At 40.4% G+C, this 16,504-nt stretch overlaps 1 protein-coding gene across 6 annotated transcripts in view; it reads right to left on the bottom strand.

The window, feature by feature from the left end:
* The window catches only part of scn8aa (sodium channel, voltage gated, type VIII, alpha subunit a), a 56,839-nt gene that overhangs the window by 10,731 nt on the left and 29,604 nt on the right, over window positions 1–16,504 (bottom strand). For all 6 annotated transcript variants that reach the window (XM_059333475.1, XM_059333474.1, XM_059333479.1 and 3 more), the window contains 7 exons: window positions 15,658–15,831; window positions 14,376–14,732; window positions 13,331–13,804; window positions 11,854–11,971; window positions 10,214–10,368; window positions 8,821–8,994; window positions 3,136–3,258 (listed from right to left, as the gene is read on the bottom strand). In XM_059333475.1, the coding sequence (XP_059189458.1) occupies window positions 3,136–3,258; window positions 8,821–8,994; window positions 10,214–10,368; window positions 11,854–11,971; window positions 13,331–13,804; window positions 14,376–14,732; window positions 15,658–15,831 (1,575 nt within the window). The remainder of the gene's footprint in view (window positions 1–3,135; window positions 3,259–8,820; window positions 8,995–10,213; window positions 10,369–11,853; window positions 11,972–13,330; window positions 13,805–14,375; window positions 14,733–15,657; window positions 15,832–16,504) is intronic.

The following is a 16,504-nucleotide window of genomic DNA, read 5'->3' as shown; positions in this document are numbered from 1 at the left end:
CAGCGTGTGCACAACCTTTACAGGCTGACTCGCGTTGCATGTTGAAGCTTAAATTTGTGCTTTACAGAGGGCACACTATTAACATTGTGTCAACTGTAAAGACTGGCTTTAGGATGATGCTTTTCAAAAACAATTAGAAGCCTAAAAAAAACGCTGTTACCACCACAGTGTTGCCACTGCACTCGCTGAGAGAATGACTCTTTGCTCGATCTGAATTGAACCGCTTTCAAAAATTCAGTGCTTTAAAAAAAAGAATTAGGCCATGCTGTGTGGAAAGCATTCTCAGAAAGAGGGAAAATGGCTTTCAAAAATGCATAATGTGCATCGGCAGTTATAGTACATGCGTGTTACATGGCATTGTGCAATCTCAAGAACCGCTCAAATCAATCAATAAAATAAATGAATAGAGAAATGTGTGGATAGAGAGATTGCGGCTAAAGAGATAACGGCTGATGCTTTGCTTGCTTGTGCATCTGACGAGCCATTCTGATATTTAGATAGTTTGTATGGGTGTCTGACAAATATCTACAGCACAATATTGCTTTGTGTTGGTCCGTGATTGGGGATCAGAGGTTTCATCCAAAGGCCCAAAGAAAAAATCAGCAAAATCATCTTAAACGTCAGCAGGTTCGTCAGGAAAAAAGGGGATTTACAAAAAAGATGATGTCGTCATTCCTGTACAATGCATTGCTCAAATAAAGCAATAAGACCGAGATTACAAAGCAGCATTAAGAGAAAGAGAGAGCAAAGTATGTTGCCAGAACAGCCCATAATCATTGCATGTTAAGCAGTGCAATGTGTCCAAATTGAAGCTGCACCGTTCGCTCGGCGCTGTTGAGTCACGTTGGCCTCTGTGGTGCCGTTACACTCAACCAGCAGGGGGATAAAAAAAAAAGTTCTCATCATTCTAACTCTCCAGAATCTCTTTAATACGGTGTCATCTCTCCATTCATGTACTTCCCTATTCATTTATTTATTTATTGCTTTGACCTCAATTTTTTTTTGTTACGTTTTCAATTCAAACAAAATGGTAACTCTATTGATGAACATAGACATTATAGTATAAAAAACTGATACAGCAGGATCAAATTCCTCTGTTTCCCTCTGCGTGACTGGGCCACCCTCACCTCTCTCACCACATACACCCAGTGAATGGGGTCATTCATAGGGGCACTGGTATTAGCATTGTTACACTTTATTTATGCAAAAATGTGCCATGATTTCCAACCCCAAAAATGACATCATAAGAAAAAAGGTCTATTTCCCATTCCCAGAATTAACAATTAAACCCTGTGTAATTTCAGTGAAACGATCTATCCAGGGCCTAAAAGCATTGATGTCTGCTCATGTGCAATGACATCACATTTTAGTCGCTGGATATCTAGTATGAATGAGACTTAATTTACAATCAATCCACCCACTAGATAATTGCACAGGCCTTCTTCTCCTGCTGGTCTGTCATTTTTGGGACGTACTAAAAGAGGTGCGACACATTGTCTGTCTAGGGTTGAGAGTGTTGTCCGAACGCTGTAATGCTAGTCAACCTACGGGCCACCACCCACCCAGACCCAGAACTCAAAGTCAGAGTTGAACTGGGCCCGTTGTTGCCTCCCAGTTTCACTTCCCGTGGGAGTGGAAGGCAACAGGAAGCCAGGGCCTGCTGTATGCGCTACAATATGTGGTGCCATGACATGACAGCAGTAATGCCTTGTGTGAAATGGCAGCCTAGCATATTTGCTAAGCTTCTGCCTGCATTCCAAAAGGGAAGGCACCAAAAAAAAAAAGTTATGGATTTAATATGGATAACGTGAACAGAAATTTAGAGTAATGACCTGCCACCAGAATGTCTGACTGTTAGCAGGTCAACTGGTGCAACACTGGCAGAAGCTTAACAAATATTTTCCTCCCAAAGCCACAACACTGAGTGTGTGGTTTCTGTCTCAGTCCCTGATGCAGAAAGATCCTGGACAAGCAGGAAGAGTGTGGTGACCCTCCAGCCGTCCGGCCCAGCTGAGCCGGGTCGAGGTGGAGTGAGTAGTGAAGGGGTAACAGGGTGCGGAAGAAGAGGAGTGGAGGGGGAGGGGGAGGAAAGGGAGGGGAGGGGGAGGGGTGGGTGCTGCACTGTGCTGCACACGTGGGGCTGAGGTGAAGAGGAGAAGCTCAAACTAGAAGATGAAGCAACCAGTCCAATAGTAGTGAGTAGTAAGAGAGAATGAGATCAAGAGAGAAAGAGAGAGGGGGGACTACGGGTGACAACAACCAGGTGCAACCTATTTCTACCACCAGTCACAGAGACGACCAATCAGATGTTTGAGCAAGAGGCGGCTGAAGCAACCAGAGGAAGCATCACAATTAAAACCGCTTCTTTTTACACATGTGACAGATTCCTCTGAGTGGTTGTTTGGCAGCCGCCCTGCACGCAGAGTTTTGGAGTGAGTGGTTGGGCAGAGGTTTTGGTGTCCTGCAGCTCCCTGGTTCCTGCTGGTTGTTCTCGCTGCAAGATGCATTGAGGGATGGTGAGGGGAGGGAGGGGGAGGGGGGGTTATGGGAGCGGGGGTGGGGGGGGGGGGGGGGGGGGGGGGGGGGGGGGGGGGGTTCTCAATTAAAGCAGTGGTTGAGAATCAGGCCAAATGAAGAGCTAGTTGTTGGTTTGAATGCTCTGTGAAATGGCATGTAAGTTTGGTTAGCTTTGACCAATTTCGCATTCACTTTGGCCAATCAAGAACAAACAAAGTAATTTCTAGGTTGTCACTTATGTGATGAGGCAGCTTTGTGAACAAAATATTTCTGTTGCTCTTTGGGTTATTTTTTACCATGATACAAATCAATTTGTATGTAGATTTTTTTAAAGAAATTCAATTGAAATGTTCTGCTAAGTAACACAACTTTACTGTTACTTTACTCAGTCTCCCAGCTGCATCATGACTTGTTGTTTCGCTCTAACAAAGGCATGGTACAGGATTGCGCATGGAAAGGTGACTTCTTGGCTTTAATATCCTGGTTTTAAAAACAATCCCCCAATATTTTGGAGGGTTTTTTTTGTCCTCTTATTTTTTTTTTTAAGATCAGTTCTAGCATGCTTTAAACTGTTGAATGGGCATGCGGAAGGATCAGCTGCTTAGCTTTGGATCTTACCCTCATCCCTTCAAAACGTGACAAGGCTCTGAGGGGTCTCAAGGCCCTTAGTGTCCTGAGTGATTTAATGGGCCCTAGATCGGAGTAGCCCAGCGCATTAGCTACAAGGCTGACTATAGACACCTACACAAAAACAGAGAAGCAAAAGAGGTTCCAAACTGTTAGAAGTGAGAATATTCACTAGGGAAGAGAGACGGCCCTGGCATAGGCGGAGAGTTGCTTGACATACACACATAAATCTATGCATGTATATGCATGTATAATATTGCATTTATACATGTATATACACTGAGAGAGAAGGTCAATGTTTAGTATAGGTCTTATGTGCGTAGTATTTTTAGTAGCAGTGCGCCATTGGGATTGTTTGTCTGTTATTTTGGGGCAGTTGACGAGATGTGAAAAGTCCTTTGTACCTGCAAAGAAATTTGTGATTGAGAGAGAAAAAGAGAGGAGATAGAGACATAAGACTCAAATAGAGGAAACATTAGGCAGAATAGACTGCTACATGATTTAGTAAAGATACAAGTGAAGGGACTGGGAGAGCAGAGGAAGAGGAGTTGGGGAGGGAGGGAACAGGAGAGAGGTTACCCTGTAGAAGCTGATAAAAACCCAACAGACTTGAGAGCCTTACCCTTGCCCCTCTAACATTGTCTCTCCATGTCGCTCTCGGGCTGAGGCATAAAATCCCATACAATTTAAGACAGACAAACTAATGGAACCTAAGAGAAAGAATACAAGTAAACATGTACAAGTGTGTCATTTTGCCATTTTTTTTCTTTCTCAGACATGAATTGTCACACAGCATTTAAGAGTCAAATAGGAGAGCCACAGTCACATGAACCACGCACAAGAAACAGGGATGGAGGTTAAGGGCAGACCGGATATAGTTTTTAGCACTGGATGGCACTGAAAGGACAAAAAATACACAGTCGAGTTACACACAGTTAACGATAACAGCACACAACCTCAAAGGAACTGGTGCAACCCCTTTTACGTCAGACAGCAGCATCACACGCGGCATCGCTGCAGCCAAGGAACGCTTCATAGTGTTATCAAGAAGTTAAAAAAAACACTCACTAAATCCTGAAATTGTGTCATTCATTGATAAAACTGCATCTAACACCATTCACAGAAAGATAGTAAATGTACAAAACTCTTGCTGCTGTAATACATCAATGTAAATTTAGGAGTTATGGTTTGGTAACTGTGAATAGCTCTGGGCCATACAGCTGAACTACACTTATACAGTGTTGTATTGTTAATGAAGCAGGAAATAGACGATGGGGATTGCAGTCAATACGCTGCACTAATGTTCTTTAAGAGGTGAGAAGTGCAGGTATGACTTTGCCTTGATGAAGTGTGCTGAGACGGCCATTACAGCTGTCTGCTGCACAGGGAAGCTTTGTAATGAAAGATTCTTTGGCTGAATGCAGATTATTCTGAGTGGGCAGCCGTTTTAAATCTAGGTCAAATAGAGAGACTTCTTTGTTCAAGAATTAGTCCAACTGGATCTTTTTCCGAATTGCAATCCCGGTCTGGATGCTGGAGGGACTGAAACAGGGGGAGTACCAGTTCCTTACAAATAAGGAAAAATATCAACAGTGAACACATGTGAAAGCACCTCCAACCAGCCACCGACACCAACCGGTCAAACTCACCGCAAGAAGTACACAACATCCAAAGCTTACCAAAGTCACGGAGGGAGGTTTGTTACAGGCAAAATCTTCATTTTGACTGATTATCAACGTGGATTACAAGAGACCAACTTTTCAACCATTTAAGGGTGAAATGCATCAAAACTATGGAAAGAACAGCAGAAAGGTGGCAGCATAGATTCTCACTGTACACGTGATTGCTGGACCGTGTTTAAACATCAGGGCCTTTATTTAGATTCTGTTGAGATCTCTCCAAGTGCAATAACCCTGCCTCGAGTTTAAGTTAGCAGCTGTTCTGGCAGGGACACAGTAAAATAAAGATTTTGCCTTGATCTACACTACAGTGTTTGGGGTAATTGTCACCTTCAGCCTGACCCCTTGGAGAGCCCCCCCCATTCGGGTGCCTGGCCTCTGGCCCCCTGCTGGGCCAGCTGTGTGGTAGTGACCTCAGCGCTTCAACGTCCTTCTCACAGAGCTCTGCAAGGCAAGGCCAATGACATCTGGGGCTGTGATCCCATGATGACGACAGCACAAACCAAACAGAAATAAACCAAACTAAAAACAAAAGGGAAAAACACAACAAAACAATGATAATAATCTGAGTGAAAAAGAAAAATGAATGGAGTATGACACCTATCATCCTCACATTCACACACCTCAGCATCACTATTGAATAGGAATGACCTACCCTAGCTGCTCTGTCAATGTTAACTGTTAATCTAAGATACATACGGACTATTTTTCCTACAATGTGAATTGTTATTTCTACAGTGCAAGAAAAATAGCAAAAAATACAAATGTACCCTGCAAATATCTGGTTATATTCTCAAGTAACTATGCTTCAAAGTTTATCTCCTAACTAATTTAATAAATATGACGGCATATTAGGGCCATTTAGGTTAAAATAAAAAGTAAAAAATAGAGCAGGGAAAGGGGGTAATATTCAGAGAAATACTCATCATTTCTGAGATTAAATTCTTACATTTCTGAGAAAAAAAATGCAGATATTCCCTGAGATTAAAGTGGGAAATGTATGCAAAAAACACCTTTCACTGAAAATATATAAATTTCATCATAAATTTGCTCAAAATAGCTTTTGTGCATCAGGAATTACAATTTCTAGTTAAATTGAACACTTTAATCTCAGAAATTATAAGTAATTATTCAGGATAAAATCCCTTCCTCCATATTTCCCTATTTCCTATTTCCCTATAATGGCTATAATATGCAATCGCAAACTAAACACCTTACTCTCCAACATGACATTTTTTCGCCCCATGCCATTTCAGCCAAAATATAACAATATGCAAAAACATTTTCATAATGAAAATCAGGAAAAACACTGATCAGATGGGTAACAGAAAGATGCAGTAACACAAGGGAAATGAGGAGGAAAACACTCACACAGAGAGTCAAGCACACTTGGAGAAAAATACAGGCCGGTCTAATGATGGTGCCCCCCCTTTTATAGAGTCCATGGCAATGGTTTCACCCCACAACACAGGACAGCAGTCAGGTCACAATACAGCCCAGACTCATCAAGCACAAGTCTCTCTTTTTTTTTGGAGGGGGAGCGCTAGTGAAGACCAAACTTACCGGCGGCCGCCTGTCACCCACCATCATTACATCTCAGCACAATATCACCACATTCCTGAGGTTACACTTTCAAGAGGGAGTGGAAGGAGGTCGGGGAGGAAGAGGGGGAGGAGGGACGTCACTCTCTGTGACAGGTTCACAACTTGGGAAATGTGGCGCCCTGCACTGTCCCAAGTGTTGGGCTTGACAACACACCTACAGGGAGGGAATCTACAATGGCAATAACCAGAATCAGAACAGTGTGATATGAGTTTAATTGCTACAAGCTCTGTGTGTGCCTGTGTGCTGAAAATGTGGTTTAATATAGCTTCATATAAGTCTTCATATACCTATGCAGGGCTCAACACTCACTGTTAAAAGTGGCTTCCAGGCTGGCAAACAGACATCAGCTTTTGGTTGCCGAAACTGAATGTAGTCATGGAAAAAATTAGTAGACCACCCTTTTTCTTCAATTTCTTGTCCATTTTAATGCCTGGTACAACTAAAGGTATATTTGTTTGGACAAATATAATGATAACAACAAAAATAACTCATAAAAGTTTAATTTAAGAGCTGATATCTAGCCATTCTCCATGTTTTTTCTTGATAATAACCAAAATCATTATGAAGTAAACCATGGAAAATGGTTAGATATCAGCTCTTATGAGCTATTTTTGTTGTTATTATTATATTTGTCCAAACAAATGTACCTTTAGTTGTACCAGGCTTTAAAATGGACAAGAAATTGAAGAAAACAAGGGTGGTCTAATCATTTTTTCCATGATTGTATACTTATGCAGGGCTCAAGACTCACTTTTAAAAGTGGCTTCCAGGCTGGCAACCAGCCATCAGCTTTTGGTTGCCAAAACCATTTTTGATCACCTTATATCTTGTGTAATTCATATACTATAACGGTAATGCTTCATAATGAAAATGTGACCAAATAAAAGCAAAAAAGCAAACAAAATTATTTGTAGTTTGTGTTTTTTTCTTATCCATTGTCTCGAGTAAACACTTATGCACCTTGAGCATTGTTTGTTTGTTTCTGACTGCAACAGCAATATTTAAATATCACTAATGTAACAAATATTTTTTTTAAATGGCAACATAAGGCCAACAATTGGTTGCCAATTTCTTTAAAATAGCTGCAAACTGGCAAATGTTACCTCCACTGTTGAGCCCTGTTATGCATACTTTGAAGTCATACAAACTCTAAAAACATGAATGTAGAAAATTAAGTGAACACTGTCTATGGTGTGTAATAAATGTGTGTTTGCTGCATGGAGTCTGAGATACAGGAGCTTATAATGAATCAACATGTCAACCTCTGGCCATTGATAGGAGTCCATTCACAGGTATTGGCTGAGGTGTTGGACACTGCGGAGAGGTAGTTAGTTCAAGGAGAAAGTCAGAAATCAGGAGAAATTCTTGTTCTATTCATTGCTGTCACTCAGAACAGATTACTCAATGTCTCAGCCTTTGTGTAGAATTAAAAAGCTTCTAGTCATGAAAATGTTCCCCTCATTTCTTCCCCACTTCTCTAAAGGCAATGTTGTCTTAAAAACAGACAAAATAAAATGTAAATATGGTAAGACGTGGAACTAACAAAGAATAGAGTGAAGAATTTTCCTCGTTCTGATCTTTCAGTCTTGACTGACACAAGGAGCAGAGAAGTACACAGAGAGAGAGGACAAAGGCACATATCAAACATCGTACAGGTCAGAGACACAGGCAGAGACAGCTTTACAGAGATACACATCTTTGACACATCTGTCCCATTGCTCCGAGCGTGACTTGAATATGGTTGTGATTATTGAGCTTGGTTAATGATTTGGCTGTTTCTAAACTGCGTTAGGATCCACGGCTTGAATCCCTGTTTGTTCAAATTTGAATCAATTCTGCCTCAAAACTGTAAATGTAGTATCTGAAGTAGGGAAACCGAGGAAACGGGCAGATAATTGTTGCACATATTCAAGCATCTCAGAGTGATAAACCAAGTGTATTATAGGGGTTGTTGCTTGATGGAGTTGTAAAAGGTGACTCTGGCATGTGTGAAATGGACAGACTGCAGCACAGTCTTGTAAAACACTGTCCTGTCCTTACAGCAGGAGTTAACCAAATGTTAGATATATTTAAAAACATGCCCTGTCACCTAATCCATGCCATGAAGCAAATATTCAGTTAATGACCTGACTGTTCAAACCTAACCACACCCAACAGACAACACATCATATCCTGTATCCATATAGTATATGACATGGTTCATAGTAATCTAATCAAGCAAAAGACAAGTAATTACAGCAGAAATTAATTAATCTGCTGCTTCATAACAGACTGTGCTTATCTTTGTACTATTGTGTTGCTTTGCATCAGGGTGTGGTTGAGGACCAAATAACTGCTCCTTCTTCTTCTGTTGTCTACTTCACACGACAGAGGAAACAAGAGTTTGACTTACATCCACAATGAAGAAGTCCAGCCAACACCAAGCATTGGTGAAATACTTGACAAAACCATAGGCGACCCATTTCAGCAACATCTCCAGGATGAAGATGTAGGTGAAAACCCTGTCGGCGTACTCCAAAATGATGCGGACGGTCTTCCTCTGCTCGATGTACACGTCCTCAAAGGCCTGTGGAGAAACAGGAAGCACAGGTCAGTGATGAACAGAGGAGAAAATAATAGTCACTAGAGGCGTGAATCAGCAGAGGCCCCACGATGCAATTTTATCCCAATATTGCGATACAATATATTGCGATTTAACTGTTTAACTGCATTTTGTGTCCACAAAATTAATTCAATCAAGAATTTTTTTGTCCAATTAGAAAAAAATCTCAATCTATTCATCTCACTTCAGTCTTTTTATTTCTCCACAATGAGAGTCAAACCCACGGACTGACCAACAAAGTATTCAGTCAAACAACTGCAGCATTTTATCAAACTTTCCTCAACTTTAAGCTTCACTGCTCTGAATTTTTTGAAAAAAAAAAGATTTAAAAAAAACAGCCAAAATTTGCAGCGTTAGTTCACAACTTCCCTACACGATATTCTGAGGCACATGGTGCCTATAGATTCCTTAGATCTTCTAGTTTCGTATATAGGCATCTCCAGTGTATTCCTAAAAAAAAAGCGAAAATTCTGCCATTGGAATGCTAAATTTCGAAACTTGGTGGCTGTGAATCAATATAATATTGCCACACAATATATGGCGACTCTATGCTGTATCGATTTTTCCCCCACCTCTAATACTTACATACTTAAACTTAAGATTTTCAAAGAGTGATATTAGTAAAGGACCTGAACACTTCTTCTGACACTGGTCACAACAAAGACGGTGAGGAATACACCTAATGATTTATGATTCCACTAATGAAATTGTATACAGCACTACAGCCCACTCATCACAAGTGATTTACTAGACTAAAAAAACCTGATTGTTCTGCATGAAATATTTCAAATAACTTCACAGCTAATGTAGATTTGCAGCAGTCTTTGCACTTATTTTAGTAGCGTTTGACATGCTTGAGAACGAGGCCCTCCTCCATCCCTAGAAATAGATCCCCTCTTTGATAAATGGTACAGTCCATTAATCACGGGAGCTCCTGGCCCTCCCCCCAACCCAGCAATCTGACTGCACCACTTGTTTTACCTCCTCACTGCCACACTGTAGACACACACAGCTCAGTGTGAAGTGCCTCTATTTTTATTGGGTCACACTCATACAATCTTTATCCCGTTGGGATTTTCTCAGGTAGGAAAAATGTGTTTATTTTAGCGATTAATATAATTTGTGTCCCAAGCTTTTCATATAATTTTTTTTAAATGTAGGAGGCCTGTAGCATTAGTCTTACCAGGGCACCGCTACTGAGGAGGATCATGAAGATGATGAGGGTCTCAAACCAGTTGTGTTCCACAATCAGGTAGCAGGTTTTTCTCAGGAACCACCAGTTCTTCCACCAGCCCGTCGTAATGTCAACCTGACAGCACTTGTACTTGGCCACACAACCTGAGGACACACAGAAGAGACAGCACTTGATATAGCTAGAATAGTACTTATTCTCTTGTGTTTGAGTATTTAAATGGATGTATGTTTTTTTTGTTGATGCCTGTTTTATACCTATGCCTGCAGTTTGAAATCTGTTTTATTGCCAATGTGTGAACAGACTGTAATGTAACATAAAAACTGAGACTTTCCCCCGACCGTTGGTTGCCGAAACGGCCTAAACAGATTTCTATGTAAAGGACTCTGGATGTTTTTGTCAGGTAAAATCCAAAGAAACTTGTGCACGCTTCCAAGTGCTCCAAAGTAAGACCTTTTTAAAATCTGTGCAACTTGGGATGGGAATAATTAATAGATGATTGATTAATGGTTGTTAAGAATTTGGTCGATCACATGGAATTTTTAATCGATCCGTGTATTTTTTTCATTTTTATTTTATCTCTGACTGTGTATCAGTACTCACTGAACTGAAACACGGCCGAGCGTTCAGTTCTGCAGCCGCACGTCAATAAGCCAACGAGCTGAGAATTAAGTTGGATAAAAAGTTGCAATAACAATTCTAAAACACACGGAATTAACATTTGAGCAAAACTAGCTAACTGTATCAAACCTTACTGGCATGAATTAGTAAGTTTAATTTTATCCAAAACTTATTTAAACACATCACACACTTAAATATGCAAGATTGCAGTGAAAACTAACCTCATGCCTCTTTGGGGGCTAAAACATGAAACATTGAACTCCTTGACGTTATCTTTACGCTATCATCTCACTTGAGTTAGTTTTACGATAGGGAAGTCTCTTTTCGTTCTTTCAAAATAAAAGCTTATGTTATCAAAACAGGCTTTTGCATAGTACTTAATATATATATATATTTTATTTTGCCCACGTATGCATGTTTTATACACACTGGAGTATGTATAATGACATAGCAATTATTCGATTAATTGATCATTAATGTTATAGATGCTCGAGTTGGTAGGTCTTCTTCCAAACGCCCATCCCGATGTGCAACACTTTCTTACTTTAGCTTAGAAATGGAGTCTGCTAAAACCAACAAAGGACTGGTATTCACCACACCAGAGAGTCCAGCACTAATAAAACAGCTTTATCGAGTAAAGCCAGTCTTGCCAAACAGTAAATGTGACCGACCTTGGTGGAAATTGAGAAAGCAATGGTCCATGAATTTAGCTTGCCCTTTTCTCTTTCTCTGTTCATAATGTCAGCTGATGAAGTGATTTGCAAAGAACAGGCTAGTTTATATCACGGATCAATGTGATGAAAGTTATATATAGTTATGTGTCAATGTATTAGCATTACAGATAGACAGACGGGCAGACTGATAAATAGACAGAGGCTCCATGGCTGAGTGATCTTTCATAATGAAACTGCCCTTCACCCCTATCACCGCCCTATCGTTTCCAAAAAGCCTCAGGGAGTCTCTGTGCTGCGGAGTGGAGGTAATGGGTACCGAGGGAGCAGGGGTCTCACCATCTGTCCAACACGCCTCTGGTTCCATGTATTCCTCCACCGGCTCCACCACCACCTCCTCCACCACATCTGGCTTGATATCGATAGTGCTTCCCTCCGACGAACTGGTGTCATCCAGCTGCAGAGGGACAGACATGTGAGCACACACACAGATCCAGAAAGACACACAAAGTTCCAGAGACTAAAAACATTCAGTTTTTCCTGCATGGCTATGCAAGGAAGTTCTAATTGTGGAGAACCTGAACTCACAAAGACCAGTCTGGACCTGTCAGGAATGTCGATTTTTATGTTATACCAAAATTTCCCTGCTTTTTCCCTTCTCCTTGGCTTTAAAAAGGAAAACATTTCAACAAATATTTAATCCTCGTGCATCGCCTTAAAGAATTTTTTTCTTTTTTCTTTTGAGGACAAAAATGTCCACATCAAATAACTGACATAAAATGACATATTAACAATATTTTCACCAAATATAATCTTTTATTTTAACCCTTTAAAATGTCAGTTTGTTTACATATAATTATCATAAATGTGCTGCCCACTGCTCCTTGCATGGTGTGTTCAATTGTGTGTAAAAAAGGATGGGTTAAATGCAGAGGTTGAATTTCCCCATTGTGGGATTAATAAAAGTAATTAAAAAATATAATAATAATAATAATAATAATAATAATAATAATAATAATACCATATTATTTTTGTATATCTAAAAACAATAATAATAATTTTCTGTATACTAAATGCTGGAGGGAAATTTTTTCCACAGTCTGGGATTTGTCAATAATTAACAACTACAGTACATTGACTTTGGTCAAAAATGGTTGTTTTAAGATGTTTCAAAAGGGACATGTTTGTCCTTTATGGTCTGAGTGTCTGTGTTTTGTATTCACAGTTTTTGATAGACTTAACATAGGAGCTACAGTTGAACTTCCAAAAATATAAAAGTAATAAAAAAACTCACATCCTTGCCTAAATGTATGCCATATGTAATATAAAAAAAGATAAAAAAGTAAAAAGCCAACAAATCCCAAGTGATGCACAAGGGTTAATGACATAAGTTTTTTTCCAAACTGAGATGGACATCATAACAATCCTGAACATCACATATCATCCACATGAACATGATAATGGAATATAAAATGGCAGATCATGTGCTCTGAAAGTCTTCTAAATGCATTTTGTCAAGTGATATACATCAGCATAGATCCATTTGCTCCCCATCGCCTGTCTCCTGCAACCACTCTAGATGACTGTATCCAGTAATTTAGTTATGTTAGTGTATAAAAGTGCCGAGCAGCCAGCCACACCCATGGCTTTACTGTCTTGAGAGAGGAAATTGCAGAGTAGAGTAGCATAACTTAGGAAAACAACAACAACACGTGGAGAGTCACAACAACTTCAGTGCTTAGAAATCATGGTTTGCTATTATGAATGCTGCAGATGTTAGTATAACGGAAGTTAATATATCATTTTTCTCACTGACCTCTTTGCTGTTCTCATTTTCTGACTCGCTGCTGAAGTCTTCCGTGTTGAGGTTCTCAAAGTCGGACTCTCCCACAGCGATGGGCACACAGACGGTCAGGTTGGGGTTGTGGATGAACGACATGTGGTCCTCGTCGATCATGTACTTGCCCACGCTGCTGCCGATGCCGCTGGTGGTGCCGTTACCGTTCTTGGCGTAGTCCAGGTCACGGTTGATGTCCACCCCGGTGTGGTTAGCGATGCAGTTCAGCTTCTTGTCGTACATGTCGTCCAAAGGCTTCTGCTCGTCCTCCATCTGCGGTTTCTTCAGCAGACTTGCCATCAATATCCGCATCTTCACTTTTATCCACGCAACACCTATTTTGATACGCCTGACGGAAATCTGCAGGTTGTTGGGCTCGCCGTCGTCATCTGTCGCAGCCAAATTGTCAGCGCTGAAGGAGCTCAGCAGCAAGGCAAGGAACAAGTTCAACACCTTTGGAAACAAAATGAGAAATCAATGAGTGGATGTCAAATGCTATTTTTTCCATCTCTGATCACATTAAAATTCTGCTTTTGTGTTCCAAACTTGCACGCCGCCCCTGCTTGATGATGGTAAAAAATCACTGTCACGTTTATTTTTGGTCAATATTGACATCAGGAAAATAAAAAAAGATAAATTAATTAAATGCATTAAAAAAAAAAAAAAATTAAATTAATAAATAAAATCTGATAAACAAATAAAATAAATAACATATAAATATACTACATAATGTGATGGTAATGCACTTCCTACAATTTAGTTAAAACTACACAATTTATATTCAAAAAACAAAAATAATTAATAAATATAAAACCAAAATAAATCAAATCAAACGTGTTGTAATGCACTGCCACAACTCCTTCACATGAATTAAACATTTTGGTAAACTATATCCAACATATTCCAGTCAGTGACTCAGCGAAAAAGTTTCTTATCTTGTTTTCAAAAATTGTTGGAAGCTAAAATTGCAGCTGAAAGGAAAATTCAATGAATTGCCCAGCCCTGTCTCAGTTGGGACACTCACCACCAGGTTACCGATGACCATGACCATCATGAAGACGATGAGGCACATGGCCTGGCCCGCCACCTCCATGCAGTCCCACATGGTCTCTATCCATTCACCACACAGCACCCGGAAGACGATCAGGAAGGAGTGGAAGAAGTCGTTCATATGCCAGCGGGGCAACTCACAGTCGAGAGAGATTTTACACACACAGTCTTTGTAGCTCTTCCCAAACAGCTGCATGCCCACCACGGCAAAGATGAAGACGATGATAGCCAGCACCAGAGTCAGATTCCCCAAGGCTCCCACAGAGTTACCGATGATCTTGATCAGCATGTTGAGGGTGGGCCATGACTTGGCCAGTTTAAACACTCTCAGCTGAAGTGGGGAGAGGGGAGAGAGTAGGAGGGATATGATTTAGTCACAACATTTTAGCTTCACGAACATGTTGCTTAACTTAAGGGAATAAAAACAGTAGAGATTTCATATTAGGATGGTGTTGTGTCTCCAAAATATCCTGGATATAATCGATATCACCCTGATTGGCTGGTAGAGCTGTGGTATCATGGTAAAAAAAAAATAGGATTTAAACATACATCACTTGATAAGAACTACCTAAAATAACAGAAAACATGTTTAGAAGATTTTTTAGCTTAGCCCATGTCCTATCCGCTAACAGGAGTGGGCGGGGCCAGCCAGCTGATGACAGCCACCAGGGGGCGATCGAGATGTCTTGACTCCACTTTTGGGGAGCTGTCATGTCTTCTATCTCATTCCACGGCACTTCCATATTGCTGCTTCTTGAGATTTAAGCTGGACTTTTGAGCAGAAGTGTGATTACTTTGCTTCGTGTTAACAGCTTTATCATTCTATCCCTGCCAAAAAGTGTTGTTGTTGTTGTTTTTTTTCAGGCAAGAAATTTACAATTTAGTTTTCCAACATGTGATCAGTTCAACCAAAATAACAGCTATTGGTAATTTGCGCTGATGTTTTCGGAGCGGTGAGAAGGTGGACATTAAACAGCACATGTTGACAATGTTTTTGTAATTACTCTCACTGCCTGATTGTAAAGGGGGCTAAAAGCTTAAGCTTGAAAACCAGAAGAACAGGTACAAACAAAAGAGAAAAAATGTTAGGGTCAGCATATCATAAATATGTAGTGAATATACCAATACAAGTAGCCTGCAAGAACACACTGTGAATAAAGTAAACTTTAAGCAACAAAATGTCCATATTTTTAATGCTATGATGCTACCTTTGCATGCTTCTTCTGTTAAGAAAAGGAACTGAAAGCAGCATTTACCAATCGGAATGAGCGCAGCACAGACAGGCCCTCGACGTCAGCCAGAGCCAACTCCACTAAACTCAGCGTCACTATGAAACCGTCAAAACAGTTCCAGGCCTCCTGGAAGTAATAGTACGGATCCATAGCCACCAGCTTGAAAAGCATCTCCCCGGCAAAGATCCCCGTGAACACCTGGCAGGTAGGAAAGAGAACAGACTTGAACAAATGGATTTGGCTCAACATCATGTTTCACAGGAGATGTGAGACTGTGAAGCACGTTGGGTGCTGAAATTTGTGATATGGTGAGTTTTGCATTATAGATGCTAAAGAAAAATCCATCACATTATAAATTACCCGTGGTAACTGCATGTTAATGTGTGTGTGTGTGTGTGTGTGTGTGTGTGTGTGTAAGCTGTTTTGTAGTAAGTAAAGGTGAAATGGCACTTGTGCGGTCTCGTAACAGCCCTAATAAATAACTGAGGGTTCTCCTCAATCATTGAGCCCACATCATGAATTAATGCACAATGTAAGTACATGAAAGGTAGTGATTCTCAGCTCATGCCCTGTGGACCAGACAGAGTGGTTTGTTGGCCTTTTTTTAAATTCACAGTGAAAATAAATTGATTCACGCTGAGATTTTGAGTGTAAATAAGATGCACAAGTTCATAAAAAAGCTTGTTTATTAACAAATGTTCCAGAGGAGGATCCCAAGACTATGTGGTAGTGAATAGAAAAACAATCATGGTACTAGAGGTCAGATTTAGCCAAGTTTTACTTAAAAGAGCTAATAGCGAAAATGGCCAGGTTGAGTTATCCAAGCCATGATTCAGGCTCCATTTTAGAGCAGCTCATCGATCAGGCTCCA

This window comes from Centropristis striata, chromosome 5 (assembly GCF_030273125.1).
Source record: "Centropristis striata isolate RG_2023a ecotype Rhode Island chromosome 5, C.striata_1.0, whole genome shotgun sequence".
NCBI classification, from domain to species: domain Eukaryota; kingdom Metazoa; phylum Chordata; class Actinopteri; order Perciformes; family Serranidae; genus Centropristis; species Centropristis striata.
This window is presented reverse-complemented; position numbering and strand designations above follow the sequence as displayed.